This window comes from Ambystoma mexicanum, chromosome 7p (genome assembly GCF_040938575.1).
Source record: "Ambystoma mexicanum isolate Mex_15411 chromosome 7p, UKY_AmexF1_1, whole genome shotgun sequence".
NCBI lineage: Eukaryota > Metazoa > Chordata > Amphibia > Caudata > Ambystomatidae > Ambystoma > Ambystoma mexicanum.
In genome coordinates this window covers 498,088,674-498,107,083 of record NC_090939.1, presented here as the reverse complement: position 1 = coordinate 498,107,083, position 18,410 = coordinate 498,088,674, and the positions used below count along the sequence as shown (strand labels likewise).

The 18,410-nt window shown below is 50.4% G+C and overlaps 1 protein-coding gene across 3 annotated transcripts in view; it reads left to right on the top strand.

Moving 5' to 3' along the window:
• Positions 1 to 18,410, top strand: part of USP9X (ubiquitin specific peptidase 9 X-linked) — a 2,614,063-nt gene that overhangs the window by 1,298,924 nt on the left and 1,296,729 nt on the right. For all 3 annotated transcript variants that reach the window (XM_069636534.1, XM_069636533.1, XM_069636535.1), the window contains exon 21: positions 16,993 to 17,113. In XM_069636534.1, coding sequence (XP_069492635.1) covers positions 16,993 to 17,113 — 121 coding nt within the window. The remainder of the gene's footprint in view (positions 1 to 16,992; positions 17,114 to 18,410) is intronic.

Here is an 18,410-nt window from a genome sequence, read left to right as displayed (position 1 = left end):
ATGGGGTGAGTTCTCTTCTCAGTTTATTTTTCCATTCAGGTTTCATCAGGACACCTTTAATCTGCAGGAAGTGGAATGCGGACAGTACGCCCAAGGCTTCCTCTAATTAAGGGAGTGTAATAAATGAGTCTTTTTTCAGGAGCTGTACTACCCTTTCTAAGCCCGCTTCATACCAGGATTGAAATCTATCTACGTTGGGAATCTGGTCATTAATGCCGGGGGACCACAGGTGAGTCAGTGATGATGGCCATGTGGTGATGTTCTATTTCCGTGCCATCTCGCCATATTTCCCATATGGTTTCTAACATCTGGTGTGCTTTTGACCTCCTCAGTACTCTCCTCCTAGGGGCCCACAGCCACTCAGAAGCCGTCGCTGGGGACAGGTAGTGGTTGTCCATCGAGATCCACTGTGGATCTTTTTGATTACGGAGGTGAGGAATGAGAACTTGTAATTGGACCCCCTCATCGTATTTTCGATTATCTGAGTGGCCCACCCCGCCTCTATCTTAGGGTAGTGTCAGGTTATTGTATGCAATTCTAGTTTTTTTCCCTTGACATAGGAACTTTACAATGGCCTTCTTGACTTCCACAAAAAAGTGTCATGGCATCTTGATGGGGAGCATTTGAAAGGGGTATAGAAACCTCGGGAGACATGTCATTTTTATTGCATTGAGGCGCCCTAGCCAAGATATGGTCAATTTGTGTCACCGGGCAAGGTCCACTTGGAAATTTTGGAGGAGCGCTTTGGAGTCGTAGAGATCCTCTAATGTTCTTGTGACTTGTATTCCTCGGTACATTAACTTTCTATGTTCTATCGTGAGACCTAGCGGGGAGTATCTATCGTTCGTTTCCGCAGATCCCTGTAAGGGGAACAGTACTGACTTAGATTTATTTACTTTGAACCCGGATTTGCAGCCCTATTCCTCTAGGAGGTACAGTGCTCTGGGGATGGATGTATTTGGGTTTGTCATGTGGAGGAGCATGTCATCGGCGTACAGTGCCACCTTTTCTCCAGCATGGGGTCTGGCATGGATTCACATGCTCATGAATATTCCCCGTCGTCAGGCTGGGAATCCTCGGTAAAGAAAAAATCAGTATCAGTTTCGTTTCTGATCTGTCTTTCGTAGTAGTAACCAATCACTGATCTCTGCGTCATACTGACCACAGCCAATGACTGCCATCTCCCTAAGCCCCGCCTCTGGCAGCCATCTTCAGATTTTTACCGCACGTTCAAGTGTTGGGAGTCCTCGTGCTTAGCTCTCGAGCTTTTACTGCGTGTTTCGCGCTTTTTCAGGTGAATTTTCACATTTTTCCAGTTAATCGAGCCTGTGGTTTTCCTACGCCCCTCAAGGGTGAAGATTTTGTCGAATCAACCTCTTGGAGGATTCCAGAAGATTCGCGGCCTACTTCGAGATGGCCCAGGACGCGAGTTCGTCACCCGGACCCAAGCTGTTTCGCAGCTGCCCTGGATGCGGGCTGCAGAATGTGTTTAAGGAGGACAAACATTCGCGATGCCTCTACTGTCTTCATGGGGACAAGACTCATGTAGAGAAGGACTGCCAGTTCTGCAAGAACTTGTCGGAGCGGACCATGAGGGACCGTCGATCTCGTCTCGCCAGCCGGTTGGAGAAGGGCTCAACGGGTGAGAAGAAGAAGAAAGGCTCCGAGCGAGCTTCTAAGTCCTGTGCGGGTGCCCCGGCGACGGGGGCCCAACACCAGGCCAAGCGCCGCGAGTCCGCTGGCTCCGGGAGCACCGAAAGGTCGGGCTCTTCGGTCGCCAGGCAGGGCGCACCTTCCCCGGCACCGTCAACCACGAGCCAGCGGTTCGGGGAAGAGGAAGTCCGAGACCCCGGGTAAGCTTCGGGAGAAACCCCGTCCGATCTCGGGAGAGGGGGAGCGAGGCGTCACCCCTCCCCCTAAGGAGAAGGCCCAGGACGCACCTAAGGTGGTGAAGGCCCCTACCCAGCAGGCAAAGGCCTCTATCGAGGCGATCGCGGCGACTCTGGCCAAGCCGGCAGAGACCCCGCCAGCGCAGACTGCCTCCCGGACTAGAGTTTCCCTGCCGCCAAGGAGGGAATCCTCTTTTCAGCCCATCGTCATGGCCCCCATGATGGAACGGGGTGGGGCACGGTAGCCTCCTCGAGCTCGCAAGGAATCTCGAAGTACATTTCGAGAAGGTTCGGTCCCGCAAGGAAGATCCTCGGGTGATAACCGAGGAAGACGACGATGGCGAGGAAGAGCAGCCTTCCCTTCCGGCGCTGCTGGAACCTAGGCCTCAGGATAGCTCGGCGGCCATTTTGTTTGCGATCCAGTCCTTATGCTCTGAGATAAGGACAAGATTACCACGGCCCAGGCCGGAGGACCCGCAACCTGGCCCGTCGGGAAGTCCTCAGAACAAACGACGGAGGACCCAACCCTCTCCTCCGCTCGCCCCCGTAAGGCCTGCAGTTCCCTCCTCATCCTCCCACGAGTCGGGAGATGAGGGTGCGGTGGGCTCGACGACGGGTTCTGAGGGCGACGACGACGGAACGGGTCTCCCGTCGCACGGGCATCTCCGCCCGACGAGATTGGCTCATTCCACGCCATGATTGCCAGGGCGTCCGAATTGTTCCAGCTCTGCCCGGAGGAGCAGAAAAAGGAAGGTTTCCTCTATCAGCGCCGGGAGGCCAAGAGGAAGACTGTCATCGCGGTGCCTCTAATCGATGACATCTGGGAGGAGGGCCTGTCGGTACTCAAGAACCCCTCCACGGCACCAGCCAAACGGGACCGGTACGAGAAGAAGTACCGGGTCCCCGAGACCGCTCCCCTGTGCCTCAGGGCCCAGCCAACGCCAGACTTGGTCGTCTCGGCGGCGGCGAAGAAGAAAGCGGTGGGGTCAGGAGCCTCAACGTCGAACTCCCCTCCGGACGGCGAGGGAAAGAAGTTGGACGCCATGGGGCGACTGGTCATTTTGTCGGCGGTGACGACGATCAAAGCGGCCAACGCCCTGGCGATCGTGGCCCGTTACGACACGGAGCTCTGGTTTAAGCTGGCCCCCATATTGGACTTCCTACCGGACGACAAGAGGTCCGAGGCCCTGGAAATACTTCAAGAAGGCGAGGTGGCGTCGGACCACGCCATAACGGTGGCAACCGATATTGCCGATACCAGGTTCTGCCAGCTGGGCAACGGAATTTGCCTACGACGGGGTTGGCTCTAGGCGACCGACTTCCGTCAGGACGTCCAGACCAGGGTGTTGGACATGCCGTTCGACGGCAGCAACTTGTTCAGGAAGGCGGTGGACGAATCCCTCCAAGCCATAAAGACAGACACGGCCCGCGCCCTAGGAGCCCTTCAGCAACGACGGCCCTTTCGGAGCTCCGGAGGCAGACGGGGCTTCCAAGGGATCCAGCGGTGGCTCGTCGTCCTACCGCCAGGCGGCACGCTCCTCGTCTCAGGAGGCCTAGAGGGGTCGCGGCAAGCAGGGAGCGCCTCGCCGCCGTCGGCAAGGTGGCCAGGGCGGCCAGGCCACCACCTCCAAGCAGGACTGAACCGGCCGTGGCCTCAGGCCCCCACCGAAGCACCCCGGTGGGAGGCCGGCTGACGAAGTTCGTCGGCGTGTGGAAGTCCATCTCCACAGATCGTTGGGTGCTGGATACCCTGGCAAGAGGACACTCTATCGAATTCCTGAAGAAGTGCCCTCACATTCCACCTGTGGCCAGGAAGGAAAATCACGTCCCGCAACTGCTGTTGGAAGTACGGGCGATGCTCAGGAAAGGCGACATCGAGCCCGTCCCGAAGAGGCTCCGGGGCTCCGGGGTGTACTCAAGGTACTTCCTCGTCAGGAAGAAGACGGGCAGCTGGCGCCCCATCCTGGACCTTTGTCGTTTGAACAAATACATCAGGTCACAAAAGTTCAGGATGGTCACCCTCCAGCATGTGCTGGGACAGCTGGAGGAAGGCGACTTTCTATCGTCGCTGGACCTGGAGGATGCATACTTCCACGTTCCCATCCTCAAAAGTCACCGAAAGTTCCTCAGGTTCGTCGTCCAGGGACGCCACTACCAATTCAGAGCACTGCCGTTCGGATTGAAGTCGGCCCCGAGGGTCTTTACCAAGTGCCTAGCACCTATGGCGGCGCGGCTGCGCCTGCAGGGGATCCACGTCTACCCCTACCTGGACGACTTGCTCATCCGCTCAAGGACGAGGGAACTCGCCGTCGAACACACTGCGAGGACCGTCCAGCTACTCACAGACCTGGGATTCGCCATAAATTACCCAAAGTCCCACCTGGTGCCGTCGCAGGTGGCCCTGTTTCTGGGAGCGAAGCTCGATACAGTGAGGCGCCTGGCGGCACCGTCGGAAGAACGGACAAAGACCATTCTGGGCAAAGTGCAGCGCCTACTAGCCACGGACGTGGCCAGGGTGAGGTCCATCAAGTCCCTCCTGGGGATGATGTCCTCTTGCATCTACCTGGTGCGCCTATGCAGACTACAGATGCGCCCTCTTCAAGAATTTCTCGACGCCCGTTGGACGCAGGCGATGGGCACCTTCGATGACAGGGTCCCCCTCAAAGAGGTGTTCCGGCGGGCGATTCAGTGGTGGGGCATTCGAGCGCACCTCACGGCCGGCAAGGACTTTCAGACGCCGGCGTACCAGGAGACGGTGACGACGGACGCTTCCCTGGAAGGTTGGGGCGCCCACACCGAAGATCTCCACGCAAGAGGCCTCTGGCTCCCAGAGGAGAAGCTCCTGCACATCAACATCCTGGAACTCCGAGCCGTGTTCTGGGCTCTCAAATCGTTCCTCCCGTCGCTCAAGGGCAAGGTGGTGCGGATCTTCACGGACAACACCACGACAATGTTTTACATACGGAAGCAGGGAGGTACCAGATCCCCAGCCCTATCCAAGGAGCCACAGGATCTGTGGCACTGGGTGGTCGCCCAGGGGATGTTCCTGGTTCCCTTCCACCTGGCAGGAGAAAGAAACACCATCTCCGACTCGCTCAGCAGGGAGCTGCGCGCGTGTCACGAGTGGGAGCTGCGCCAGGATCAGGTGGATCAACTCTTCCGACGATGGGGCAAACCTCAAATCGACCTGTTCGCAACAGCGACGAACTCGAAGTGCCAGAGGTTCGCCAGCAGGTTTCCCCAGCCGAGAAGCATGGGCGATGCGTTCTCGTTCCCCTGGGAAGGCCTATACCTGTATGCGTTCCCTCTGTTGCCCTTGCTGCTTCGACTCATCAACCAGCTCAAGAGGTCCCGGTGCAGGATGATCCTCGTCGCACCGGCGTGGCCGAGGCAGATCTGGTTCCCGGACCTTCTGGACTTGTCAACGTCCCCATCCATCAAGCTGTCGGCGGACGCGGATCTTCTCTCCAGAGAAGGAGGCGCCATCTTCCACCACGACCCGGCGTCGCTGAACCTGCAGGCTTGGCTCCTGCAACGCTAGAGTCTGGAGGGTACGATATACCGGCCGACTGCAGAGAGGTTCTTGCAAAGGCCAGGGCATCCTCGACTCTCAAATGCTACAGTCACAAGTGGAAGAGGTTCTCTATCTGGTGCCGAGCACAGAAGATCAACCCCCTACGGATTACGGCCCCTCAGGTGCTGCCGTACCTGCTATCGCTGGCAAAGGCTGGGCTAGCCTATGCCTCCATTAAGATTCATCTGGCGGCGATCTCCAGATATACCAGAAGCACAGGACGGACGTCCCTGTGGTCCCATCAACTGGTGAAAGAGTTTATGAAAGGACTGTTCCGGTCGTTCCCGCCGGTGAAGGCCCCGGCCCCGGCGTGAGAACTTAACGTGGTGCTGACTAGGCTCATGGGGCCCCCATTTGAGCCGATGCACTCCGCACCAATGAAGTTTGTGTCATGGAAGACTGCATTCCTGGTGGCCATTACCTCCGCACGACGAGTGGGAGAGATCCAGGCCCTATCCTGCAAAGCACCGTACTTGACTTTCCATGCCTCGAGGGTGGTGCTTAAGACGCACCCCTCCTTTATGCCCAAGGTGCCGTCGGACTTCCATCTTAACGAGCTGCTGGTGTTACCTGTTTTCTTCCCGTCTCCTTCATCGCCTGCCGAGAGGACTTTGCACTCGCTGGATGTGGCTAGAGCGCTGAAGTTCTACGTGGACCGCACAAAGAGTTTTCGGAGGACATCGCAGCTGTTTGTGAACTTTGGACCTGTGAATCAAGGGAAGGCTCTCTCGAAGTCTTCTATTTCCAGATGGCTCTCCGGCTGCATCATGCACTGCCACTGGTTGGCTAACCGACCAGGCCGTCCGAGAGCCCATTCGACCCGAGCGATCGCTGCTACTACGGCGTTCCAATCTGGTGTGCCCCTGCTGGACATCGGCAGGGCTGCTACGTGGAGGTCGACGCACACCTTCACGAGATTCTACTGCGTCGATCAGGATTCCAGGGAGGAGTCCAGGGTCGGCCAAGCAGTGCTGCGCAACCTGTTCGCTTAAGGTGAGCCTGGTGAGGAGGTAAGAGACGCTTAATGTTCAGTTGTTTTATTGCTTAATGTTGAGCCTTTGCCACCTCCCGTGGTTGTGGATGTGTGTACTGCTATGTATTCTTATATTCATGAGCATGTGAATCCATGCCAGACCCCATGCTGGAGAAGGAACAAGTTACTTACCTGTAACTGTTGTTATTCAGCATGGGTCTGGCATGGATTCACATGTGAACCCTCCCGCCTACCCCTCTGCGGCTCTTCACTTGGTCATACTGCCACTTCACATGCTACCAAATCTGAAGATGGCTGCCAGAGGCGGGGCTTAGGGAGATGGCAGTCGTTCCGTCGTCGTTGCCCTCAGAACCCGTCGTCGAGCCCACCGCACCGTCATCTCCCGACTCGTGGAAGGATGAGGAGGGAACTGCAGGCCTTACGGGGGCTAGCGGAGGAGAGGGTTGGGTCTTCTGTCGTTAGTTCTGAGGACTTCCCGACGGGCCAGGTTGCGGGTCCTCCGGCCTGGGCCGTGGTAATCTCGTCCTTATCTCAGAGCATAAGGACTGGATCGCAGACAAAAGGGCCGCCGAGCTATCCTGAGGCCTAGGTTCCGGTTGTGCCGGAAGGGAAGGCTGCTCTTCCTCGCCATCGTCGTCTTCCTCGGTTATCTCCCGAGGATCTTCCTTGCGGGACCGAACCTTCTTGAATTGTACTTCGAGATTCCTCACGACCTCGGTGAGTTCCTCCTCCGAGGCTGACTCCGAGCTCGAGGAGGCTACCGTGCCCCCCCCCTGTTCCATCATGGCGGCCATGACGATGGGCTGAAAAGAGGATTCCCTCCTTGGCGGCAGGGAAACTCTAGTCCCGGAGGCAGTCTCCGCTGGCGGGGTCTCTGCCGGCTTGGCCAGAGTCGCCGCAATCGCCTCGATAGAGGCCTTTGCCTGCTGGGTAGGGGCCTTCACCACCTTAGGTGCGTCCTGGACCTTCTCCTTAGGGGGAGGGGCGACGCCTCGCTCCCCCTCTCCCGAGATCGGACGGGCCTTCTCCCGAAGCTTACTCGGGGTCTCGGACTTCCTCTTCCCCGAACCGGAGTGCTGGCTCGTGGTTGACGGTGCCGGGGAAGGTGCGCCCTGCCTGGCGACCGAAGAGCCCGACCTTTCGGTGCTCCCGGAGCCAGCGGACTCGCGGCGCTTGGCCTGGTGTTGGGCCCCCGTCGCCGTGGCTCCCGCACAGGACTTAGAAGTCCGCTCGGACCCTTTCTTCTTCTTCTCACCCGTCGAGCCCTTCTCCAACCAGCTGGCGAGACGAGATCGACGGTCCCTCATGGTCCACTCCGACAAGTTCTTGCAGAACTGGCAGTCCTTCTCTACATGAGTCTTGTCCCCATGAAGACAGAGGCATCGCAAATGTTTGTCCTTGTTAAACACATTCTGCAGCCCGCATCCAGGGCAGCTGCGAAACAGCTTGGGTCCGGGTGACGAACTCGCATCTTGGGCCATCTCGAAGTAGGCCGCGAATCTTCTGGAATCCTCCAAGAGGTTGATTCGACGAAATCTTCACCCTTGAGGGGCGTAGGAAAACCCTGCAACGGGTACCCGTTAACAGGAGTAGAAACGGTGGAGCTTGAGGCTCGATTAACCGAAAAAATGTGAAAATTCACCTGAAAAAGCGCGAAACACGCAGTAAAAGCTCGAGAGCTAAGCACGAGGACTCCCAACACTTGAACGTGCGGTAAAAATCTGAAGATGGCTGCCAGAGGCGGGGCTTAGGGAGATGGCAGTAATTGGCTGTAGTCAGTATGACGCAGAGATCAGTGATTGGTTACTACTACGAAAGACAGATCAGAAACTAAACTGATAGTGAATTTTTCTTTACCGAGGATTCCCAGCCTGATGACGGGGAATATTCATGAGCATTTGAATCCATGCCAGACCCATGTTGGAGAACAACAGTTACAGGTAAGTAACTTCTTCCATACTCTGCCTGCCCTAGTCTCGTTCCCTCTACCTGGTTGTCTTCTCTCATTTTTTGCGCCAGAGGCTCTACCGAGAGAGCAAAGAGGATGGCTGAGAGGGGGCATCCTTGCCGGGTGCCACGTTGTAGTTCAAACCATCTTGAGTATTCCCCGTTGACAGATACAGAGGCCTTGGGTGCTGTGTAAACTACTCTAATCCCCCCTGCTAAGTTTCGGTCCTATTCCTATTGTGCGGAGGACTGCTGCCAGGAAGTCCCATTCCACTCTGTCGAAAGCTTTTTCGGCGTCGACAGAGAGTAGGGCAGGCTCGTTAATCATATCTTGGGAGGCTGCAACCAAATGGAGGTTCTTTCGTATGGTGTCTGCCCCTTTTCTCCCGATTATGAATCCAACTTGGTCTGAGTGGATGAGATGGAGCATGTGGGTCTCTAATCTAGCTGCTAATACCCTTGTATAGGTTTTGGCGTCGACATTGAGTAGAGATGGGGCGATACGGCCTGCATTGTTTGGTGTCTCTTCCTTCCTTGGGAATGACCGTTATGAGCGCTCGAACAAAGGAGTCGGGAGCTGTACCTGATTCGAGGATTTCATTAAATAGTTCGACCAGGAAAGCTTGAGTCGGGTACTGAAGGTTTTATTGAAGCCGGCTGTGTATCCGCTTCTCCTGGGGATTTGCCCAATGTCAGTCTTTTAATTGCATCCTGGATTTCTTCTTCTATTATGGGGGACTCCAGGTGGGCCGAGTCCATGGCCGCCAATTTGGGGAGCTTGATGCCAGCGAGGTAATTGTCTATCTCACTTGAGTCTGGGTCTGTCTCTGGGATGTATAACAATTCATAAAAATTTGCGAACGCTTCAGGGATGGAGGGTTTACTTGGCCCCCGGTCAGGTCTGTCATCTGTTATCTCTATCACCTTGCGCTCCGCTCGTTGCGTTCTGAGTCTAGCTGCTAGTAGTGCGTCAGCTTTGTCGCCTTTTTCATAACATGTTTTAAAAGATGCAGTTTACGCACTATTTGGCCATGCTCTAAATGGCTAAGTTCTTCCCGTTTCTTTTTCGCCTCTTGAATTTTGTTTGGGTCTATGGTGTCTCCCTCCCTGGCTTCTTTATCTAAGTGACATATTTCACCCCTGAGTCTTTTTTCAATTAGCCTTCTTTCTCTTTTCTTCTGGGCCCCCTCCCGTATGAGGACTCTCCTCCAGGTTGCTTTGGCCGCTTCCTGTACCCCCTGTTTGGAGACCTCCGTGGTGTTGTTGACTTTAACGTATTCTTCAATCTCTGTTTCCAATTCGGTTTTAAAGACCAAGTCTTTCCACAGGGTCTCATTGCATCTCCATTTCCCACCTCTGGTCAGTAAATGTTCCCACTGTATGTCGACTGTGACCATGTCAGTATATGACCATGTTATTGGGGCAATCTCTTTGTGCGTTGTGACGTTGTGTAACTCTTGCGAAAGGTAAATATAATCAATTTTGGTGAACGTGTTGTGTGGAGCTGAATGGAACGTATGCATTTCCCTCCATACTTCAACCAACGCATACACCCACATCATTTTTGCATAGTCGTTGTGGTCCCCTCTTATTTCATCAACAGAGGCTGGGTTGCCCGCTTTCTGATCCAAGTCGTAGTTTGCCCATAGGTTAAAATCCCCACCTAGAACAAGGTGCCCAGTGGCTTCTAATATTATTTTGGGGATGGATCTGGAGAGGAATCTAAGTTGACCAACATTAGGAGAATAAATTGTGGCTATCGTCACCTCGACATTTCCATTGGTTCCAACTACTAGTAGGGCTCGCCCCTCTGTGTCAGACCAGGTTTTGGTGGTCTGCAACTCTATTCCCTTTCTAATGAGGATTCCCACTCCTCCTCTACGCAGCGCTCCAGAGCCCCAAAATTGCACACCGATACGTTTCCCCAGGATTGATCTTTCCTCCCCCTTCATGTATTTGGTTTCTTGCAGAAGGAGGATGACAATTTTGGCTCTCCAAAATTCTCTCAATACTAGTGACCTCTTGGTCGGCGAGTTAAGCCCTTTAACATTAAGCGTCCCCACCCTCAAGGGGTCCTGTGTACCAACTTGGCCATCTTCATATTGTATCAAGATTTTTAAAATATTATGCTGCAACCCCCTGTATTTTGTCTCTTCAGCAGGCCTCGGTACTTTACCCCCATCAGCAGTGGTCAATGATTCTGTTTTGGTCTTTACCCCTACCTTGTCCTGTAGCCATCCCTCCCTCCCCTCATGTGGCAGCGTCTGTTCGGATCTAGTTGAAGACACTGATCCAGCAACGAACCACCAGCAGAGACAGTTATCTCAGTCCTATTGCTAAAATAACTTCAACATAACTTTGAGGTCCCCCACCCCATTCCAACCTCATCTTTCAACAGTCAAACGTAACTTTCTATGTAGTACCAAAAAAATCAATATTCAAGTCGCCAATTTGGCATGAGGCCATTGTTTCTGATCAGGTTCCATTGCCCCCCTCCGGGGAAATATTGCCTCTTCGATATTTTCTCGATCCCTTCACTCTCTGTCTCTTAGGACCCTGAATTCGCCATTCTCTTCCTTCACTCCTTGGTGCGTCTCCCTTGTCCCTCTGCTCACGTGTCTCCACGAGCTTGGATATACATTCCTTTATTTCTCTCTCCGATTGTAGTCTGATCTTCGTGCCGTTGTGCTCAAAAGATAGGGAGAAGGGGTATCCCAACAAGTGTCTCGTTCCTTCAACCATTTCGTCAGGGGGGCACACATCCTCCTAAGAGCTAGTGTCATGGAGGATAGGTCCTGGTATATAGTCATTTGTGCTTCATTAAGAGTGATCACGCCTCGGCGCCTCGCTTTTTAGAGAATCCTAGCCTTGTCCTGATATCGGTGAAAGCGGGCTTGGACCCCCTGCTCTGTAAATCCGTTTGGTCTTTGGTTCATCGATTGCGTCGTCGGGCGCCAGGAGCTTAATGATATTGTGAAGCGTTGTTTTTAAGTCCTTCTGTTTCACCCTCTCGTTCCGGAATTCCAAAAAAACGCAGGTTATTGCGTCTTTCTCGATTTTCCAAATCGTCCATTTTTAACCTATACTCCTCCTCCCTCCGCTTAAGGTCTGGTATTCTGTGTTCCAGCTGTGTTTCCAAGGTATCTATCGAATCTTGATTATTTTCTACCCCCTCCAGCCTGTCTTGGATCTTGTCCTTGTGTTGGGTAATCTTATCAATTTTGCAACCTATGTTGGCCCCCATATTCTTTATTTCAGTTAACAGGGCTGCTATGTGGCCTTGTGTGGCTGCCGTTTCGTCATGCGCTGTTGCTTCAGTTGCCATCTTGGGGGCGACGACGTTATGAGCAGGGGAAGCATAGGTAAGTAGCTAGTTTTTCTTTTGCCTGCATGTGTTCAGGATACTTCCCCACTATTTCTGTTGTAAGTTCCGTGTGAGTGGGATGCAGGGGCTTTATACTCGGGCCGGGTCGTGCGCTTTCGGTTTTTATTTATTTTTGGCCAGGCTGTTCCTTTGGTTTCCACGTAGCAGGCTTGCTGCGCTGTCTTCGTTGGAAATGGTCATTGCGGCCTGCACAAACTTCATATTAGAGGAGGAACTGTGTGATGTTCCTGTGATGTTGGCTCTAGTATCTGGTCATTACAGGGTGATAATTGTGGCTGGTGGGCGTGTATCAGGTCTTGCTGGTGTCGTTGCCTGCTTAAGGGGCTGGGCGTTTGGGCCTCTGTGGGGCTTTGTGCCATTACGTGGGCTGATGTCTTAGCACACTGCTCAGTGGGGCACGCCGAGTCTCCGGAGTGGAGTCTCCGGGCTTTTTCGTGCTTTACCCTGCTATCGGTGCCCTATGTTATTTTGGCGTCTGGGGCAAGGTGACTTGCAGGTTCGTGCTCCTCTTGGGTTTGATCCACGCTTATTGTGTGCAGGCAGAGTGATCAATGAGCCTTTATGGGCGTTCAAAGGCTCTGGGTAAAGTGTTTGCTTTTTGGCCATTGCCAGCCCAAGGACGCAGGTAGTCTACTTATTGTTCAAACACTGAACTTTCAGTTAATGGCGGTTCAGATACAGAACCTTTTAATACTGCTGGATCAGGGTACCTATTTGGATCATCTATGAGATTTGGTTCGTTTTTAAATAATTGTTCTGAGCAGCACTTTTAACTACAGATTAACCAGTGAGTGTTTGCCCACTTAAAGTTTGTTCAATGTCTTTGAGGTAGCTCAGGTAGCTCAGGGCTGCTGTGGGCTCGCAAGCCCCTCCCTCCTGTTCATTTGCCGGAGGGCATAGACCGCCGGTCCGGGCCGGCGAGGCAGCCCTCACAGCACCCGGCCCCCGGAGGCAGTGCTGCGGTATACCTACAACTTCCTGCAGGGTTATGAGGGCCACCCCCTAACCCCCGCCGGGAGTTCAGCAGCTGCGTGCAGCAGGCTCTTCTAATGCACGGTCCCGTGGGCGATGGGGGCACTTAACTCTCTTCCCCGACAGGCATGCTCCACCTCCACTGGAAGCTCCGGCTGGCGTCTCCCGCAGCGCGGGTGGATGGTCCGCAGCGCGAGATGCAGGCTGCAATTCCCTTTTGGCCGCAACGAGGTGGGCAGGCAACACTTCGGGCCGGGCCTCGCCTCAGTCGCGCAGTCAGGGGTCCACCTCTGTTAGTTGCGTGGACTCTCCGGGGCTCAATTTAGCTTTGAAGCAGGCCCATGCCTGCTCCTCTTCAACGTCCGGTTTCTGCACTTTCCCAACTCCGATTTCAACTGGGTTTTTCACCAGTGGTGGGGGTGGGGGGGTTTCTTCCGACGGCTTCTCGTTCGTTTTAGATCTGGGGGTCACGACGGGGGCTCTGTTCCCTTTCTAGGATCCTCGGTGGCGGAGCTCACATGGAGGTAAAACTCATCCGTGCGCCCCCCTGGTGGCCAACCGCTAATCCTTTTTTATAGGTTGGGACAATGATCGCAGAAAACAAAGTTGATGGAATCTGCCTATTCGTAAAGATGTTATCAAATTTGTTTATAAGAATCCATGCCCAGACATCAGGATCAGCTTACAATAAGCAGGGTGGGATCCCATCTGGGCCAACTGCTTTTGAATAATTGAGTTTATCTATATCATTCACAATATTTTCAACAGTCCATGGAGGGTGTTTTAATATAAGATTTGCAAATTCTCTTGGTCCCTTTACATCAAATTTATGAGGCAGTTTAAATTTTTGCGTAATGTATTTCACCCATACAGAAGCCAAAATGGCTGGCTGTCTCTTTCTGCCCCACATTTTTACCATTCAATGTCCTGAGGATCGCCCAAATCTGACTTGTATCATGTTTGAACAAATGATACATCATACGTTGATTATCCTGTAGCATAAGATTCCATTTTATACTCTTGATTTTATTGTTGAGATTTTGAATAATGTTTTTTTTCAGGACCGTATGCTGAAGCAACGAGTCGCAGGTTTCCCAATTGGCAAAGCTTGAGATTTTTTTTCGATTTTTAGCTGAAGTATCGGCAAGTTAAAAGCATGCCTATGCAAATTAGGTTTCTGTGAAGATTTTACATAACGAGCAATATGTATTAATGCCTTTGAATACCAATCGTACCAAGGCCTTTACAAACCCCTAATCCTTCTGGTTCTCGGGATGTCTCCATGGACATCTAGTCCACTTTGCATACTGACAGCCAACTTCAGACACAGTTGACGGCGCCTCTCCTACTGAATGCTCTCCTCACACTGATACAGCTGATGAGTTTGATCTGGTGCCAGGGGACGGCTAGCCATCTGAACTGCCGCACAGGGCTTCTCCTTCCCTGATGAAAATGGCTCTCTTCACGCACTCATGTCTCAGGTAGTGAATTGATAAAGGAAGGTTCCCTTTATCAAGGGCGTCAATCCATGAAAAAAGTATGTAGTGGCCATTCCAGTCCCAGGAGACATTTGGGAGTGTGGCCAGCTTGTGATGAGAAACCCTTTCATTGCACCACCCCAAAATAGTTTTGAGAAGTAGTGTAAGGCTCCTGAATCTGACCCAAAATGTGTCTGTACCCAACCTAGCCCAACAATAATTTGGTTATCTTCAGATTTATCTTACTTGTACTCATTGAACAGTTTTGGGGTCTTGTGTTCATTGTGAATGATTGGGTGGATGAGTGTGACCCAATTGGATCTGGCTTCTAGAATATCATCACCATTTCCTTCATTGTGGCCTTGTGAACAGCCAGCTATTTAGTGATTTCCAAAAGTAGTGATATTTCCTTCCAAATTGTGGATTCATAGACCTAAGGAGGTGGCCCGCACTCGCTGTTTCCTGGTTGAAAGTGTGACACTGTTACTAGGGCTTTGTTACTTGATTGAAGCATAAGGTCAGGCTTGTATGGGATTAATTTTGCAGTGGTTTTGATGCAACTACTTTTGAAGTGGACCCTGCATTTGCTAACCAGTGAACGGTCCATGGTGCAGCGGTTGTGTGTTATTTCCCTTCTCAAGGGGAGTCTTTTTATTTTTATGCTTTTTGCACAGGACTCAGAAGGTAGCCCAGGAGGCCTGGGTAAAAGTTGTTGGCGTAGGCCTATGGTATAGGTTGTTGGTTTAGTCAAGTCTAGAAGGTGCTAGGGTAACTGCCAGTGTTCTTTGTGGGAACGTCTGGTATTGCATGGTGTGAAAAATGGGTCTTGGGTTTAAGAACATTATTTGTGTTTTGAGGGTTAAATAATCATCAGTGAGAATCATAAGAGTTTTGGGCTGTCAAGTTAAGTTTAGTGCACGTTCTCATTTCTTCTAGCCAAGTAATATTTGTGAGATGTTGTTTTATTGCATTGGATAATGATTTTTGTTTTACTTGGCTTCTGTTTGTCTGTTTAATTTGCGGAGGACTAGCCAAGACCTGCTTGATATCTTTTGGTTGAGGATTGTCTGTTGTAAGAAAATGTGTAACATCGACTTGTAGCAGGCGAGTCCTGATTTGCTTGTTATTTCCAAGAAAGGGGTAATGTAGTTGTTGAAGAGTGGGGGTGACTTGCTGAAGCCCTGCCAGACCCTTCAAGTGATCATGCAAGATTATGGGAGATTGCTTTTAGTATGATTTTATGGCTGGTCGTTTTAAATACAACAAAAATATCCATAATGTTTAAGGCACTCAGTGCGTCAGGATGAAGCTTATTTAGTATCCTGCTCCCCCCAATTGACAAGAGGGTTCAATTGTTTACCGTCGTTCTGAACCATGTCTTGTGCATGATTTTTTGTTCTCTGTAATGTTGAAGTTGTTTATACATTTACTTCTGTAGGGGTTTGGCTGTTTAGGCAGCATTGGATATAAGGTTTTAAGCAATATTAAAAGATCTAATATTGGTTAAAAGTGGTCTTGTATTGTGCCCTTCTGTTAATGTGTTTGCTCTTGCTGTAGATAGCCTCTCAAGAGACGATGTGGGGGTGGAGAGGTATTCATTGTATAGCGAGAAAGGCAAATGAGAAAATGACATGTGGATGGGTGCAGGTAAGCCCAGATTCTGTGTGTCAGTATGGTACTATATGTTTGGCTGAGTCACTTAAGAATGTTATCCGAACAGGAGAACCCAATACCTTATGGCTTAAGTGCTTTAGGTAAGGTTACCTGCTAATGTGGGGAAGTGTTAGGAGTTAGATAGGACACTTAAGTTATCTCTCAATTCATCTTCAAATGCCTGGAAGTGGAGCTCTACATTCTCCACAATGCTGGTCCCCTCACTTTGGTAGCTCTTTTCGGGAGAGGATCATTCAGCTATGGCCAATTGCATGTAAAGGGCTGCTGTTTTACAGCAAAACAAATGCAACTGTCTTTGATAATGTCTGCTCCTACTGCTGTTCAAATCAATCATTTCACCTCTGACTCTTACTTATTAAAAAGAGTTAACCGTTGCATTTGTTCTTCTGCTTCTATCTTTTCCATAAGCAGCAGCTCTTTTGATGCAATTGGCAATCGTTGAATGATATTTTCCTGAAAAGAGCTACCAAAGTGAGGGGCCCAGCGTTCTGTACTTCTTTCCTTACATGCCTTTGCTGAACCCAGTTCTTCATGCCAAAGTCCGCCTTCTCTTTGGTTATTCAAAATAGGCTCCAATTCCCCATGTATCACTTATCCCTTTCTCTTTGACATGTATCTGTTGCAGACGTTTGAAAAGGATCTTGGTGCAACTGAGATCTAACAATTTTAAACTTGCATTTCTGAAGGCAGTCTTTTTGTAATGCTCCACCTAAATTGTCGGAAGTTGAAATGTAATCTCGATCACCATATTCCTAAAGAGAAATAATGCAGTGGTCACAGGTAGATGAAATCATGTGAACTTTGGTGAATGCACATTATTCTGCCAGTGTGTGGCCTACTCCAATAATGCATGGGAGAGGTGGATGCTAGCCGTGTGGATTGATTGAATGGGTTTTTCTTTGTGTTGAGGAGTTGCTGGGTGTTGTCAGTAAGGGCCATTGGAGATGAGGACCACCAGATCATTTTAAGAACTCTTATTGGTTATTTTGTGGGCTGCTGCTTGTTTGTAACCATTCAAAACTTTTAATGTGGTTGTTTGTTTAAATAACTTTCTTTTTACCCATTTCCTTTCTTTATAGATAATGTCGTTGCATCCCAGGTACATCTCCTTTCTGTGGCAGGTAGCAGATTTGGGCAGTAGCTTGAATATGCCACCGCTTAGAGATGGAGCACGTATTCTCATGAAGCTTATGCCACCTGGTAAGACTTTAAGCTCTACTAAATCGGTGCAAGAATTTCTACGTGTCCCCTCATAACAAATTCTCACACGCATAAAAGGAGCTGTTTTCTTGTATGTTTGTCCATTTGCAGCACACATTTCCTGTCCATCTTTGGAAATGCTCCACAGCAACTTAGAAAATATAATTTGTGTTCCCTCTTTAATAAAGTTTTTTAAAAGAAAAAAAGGATCTAGCTATCATTTAAGATTCTCCATGCATAAAGACCCAACATAAACAAAACATAGTAAATGAAACAAAATACCCATTGTGTCAAAGTGGACAATATCCAATTCAACCTTACACATTCATTTATCTGTACATTAACAGGTACTGAGTGGCTGATATGATAAAATAGTTCACTGAAGAGAGACATTAGAGATTGCGGTCAATGAGATTGTAATGGCCATGTTTTGAATGCCCACTGTGCCTTTTTGCGCACTCGCACATGAAACTGTGCTCTAATTCAGCTTAGAAATCTTTTTCTGTTAATTACTTCACCTGTGTTCCACCCAACAGGGTATTTCCACCCTGTAATGCACAATAATTATAAAGACATCCTACTCTTCTAGGTGGTTTAGGGTCTGAAAGAAAGAGCAGCAAATGTATGTTGTGCCAGTGTGCATGCAACATAGTCTCTGGTTTCTTCACTGCATCTCTAATCTCTCTGCAGTTAACCATTTTTTTTATATCTGCCACCACCCATTGTAGTTGGGACCTTCAGGATACTTTTCCTCCTAACGTAATGCTTCTTCTGGCTAATTGTAGTCCCAATGCCAGAGGTTTAACTAATCCTTTATCTATTTTTTTTCTGGGTATAAACTCTTGTAAGCATAGTTTGACAGCATAGTTTGACAGCATAGTTTGACAGACATTAGTAACTGCAATTTGGTTAGCATATTCAATTTGGTGACCACTCTATGCCAAAAAACGACCACTACCTGGCATTCCTACCACATACAAATGTTGCATTGCGAACATATTGACTTGTTACCTTGTACCATTTTAACTAGTAGTATTGGTTTGATGTATGCCAATATGAAACATTTGTATTGCAACCATTGGAATCTGGTAATTTAAAAAAATTGGGTGGATCAACTCCCTAGTCCATTCTTCAATGCTTCACTTAAATTATTTTCCCATCTGATCAAACCTTTTACTGCACACTAGTTTTGAATGGGGAAACTGCGCTTTATACAGATCATAATACTTTTACCCTTTAGCTAACAATTTTGTAAATGTTAAGTTTATATCTTGCAATGCAGGCCTACCTGGAAAGC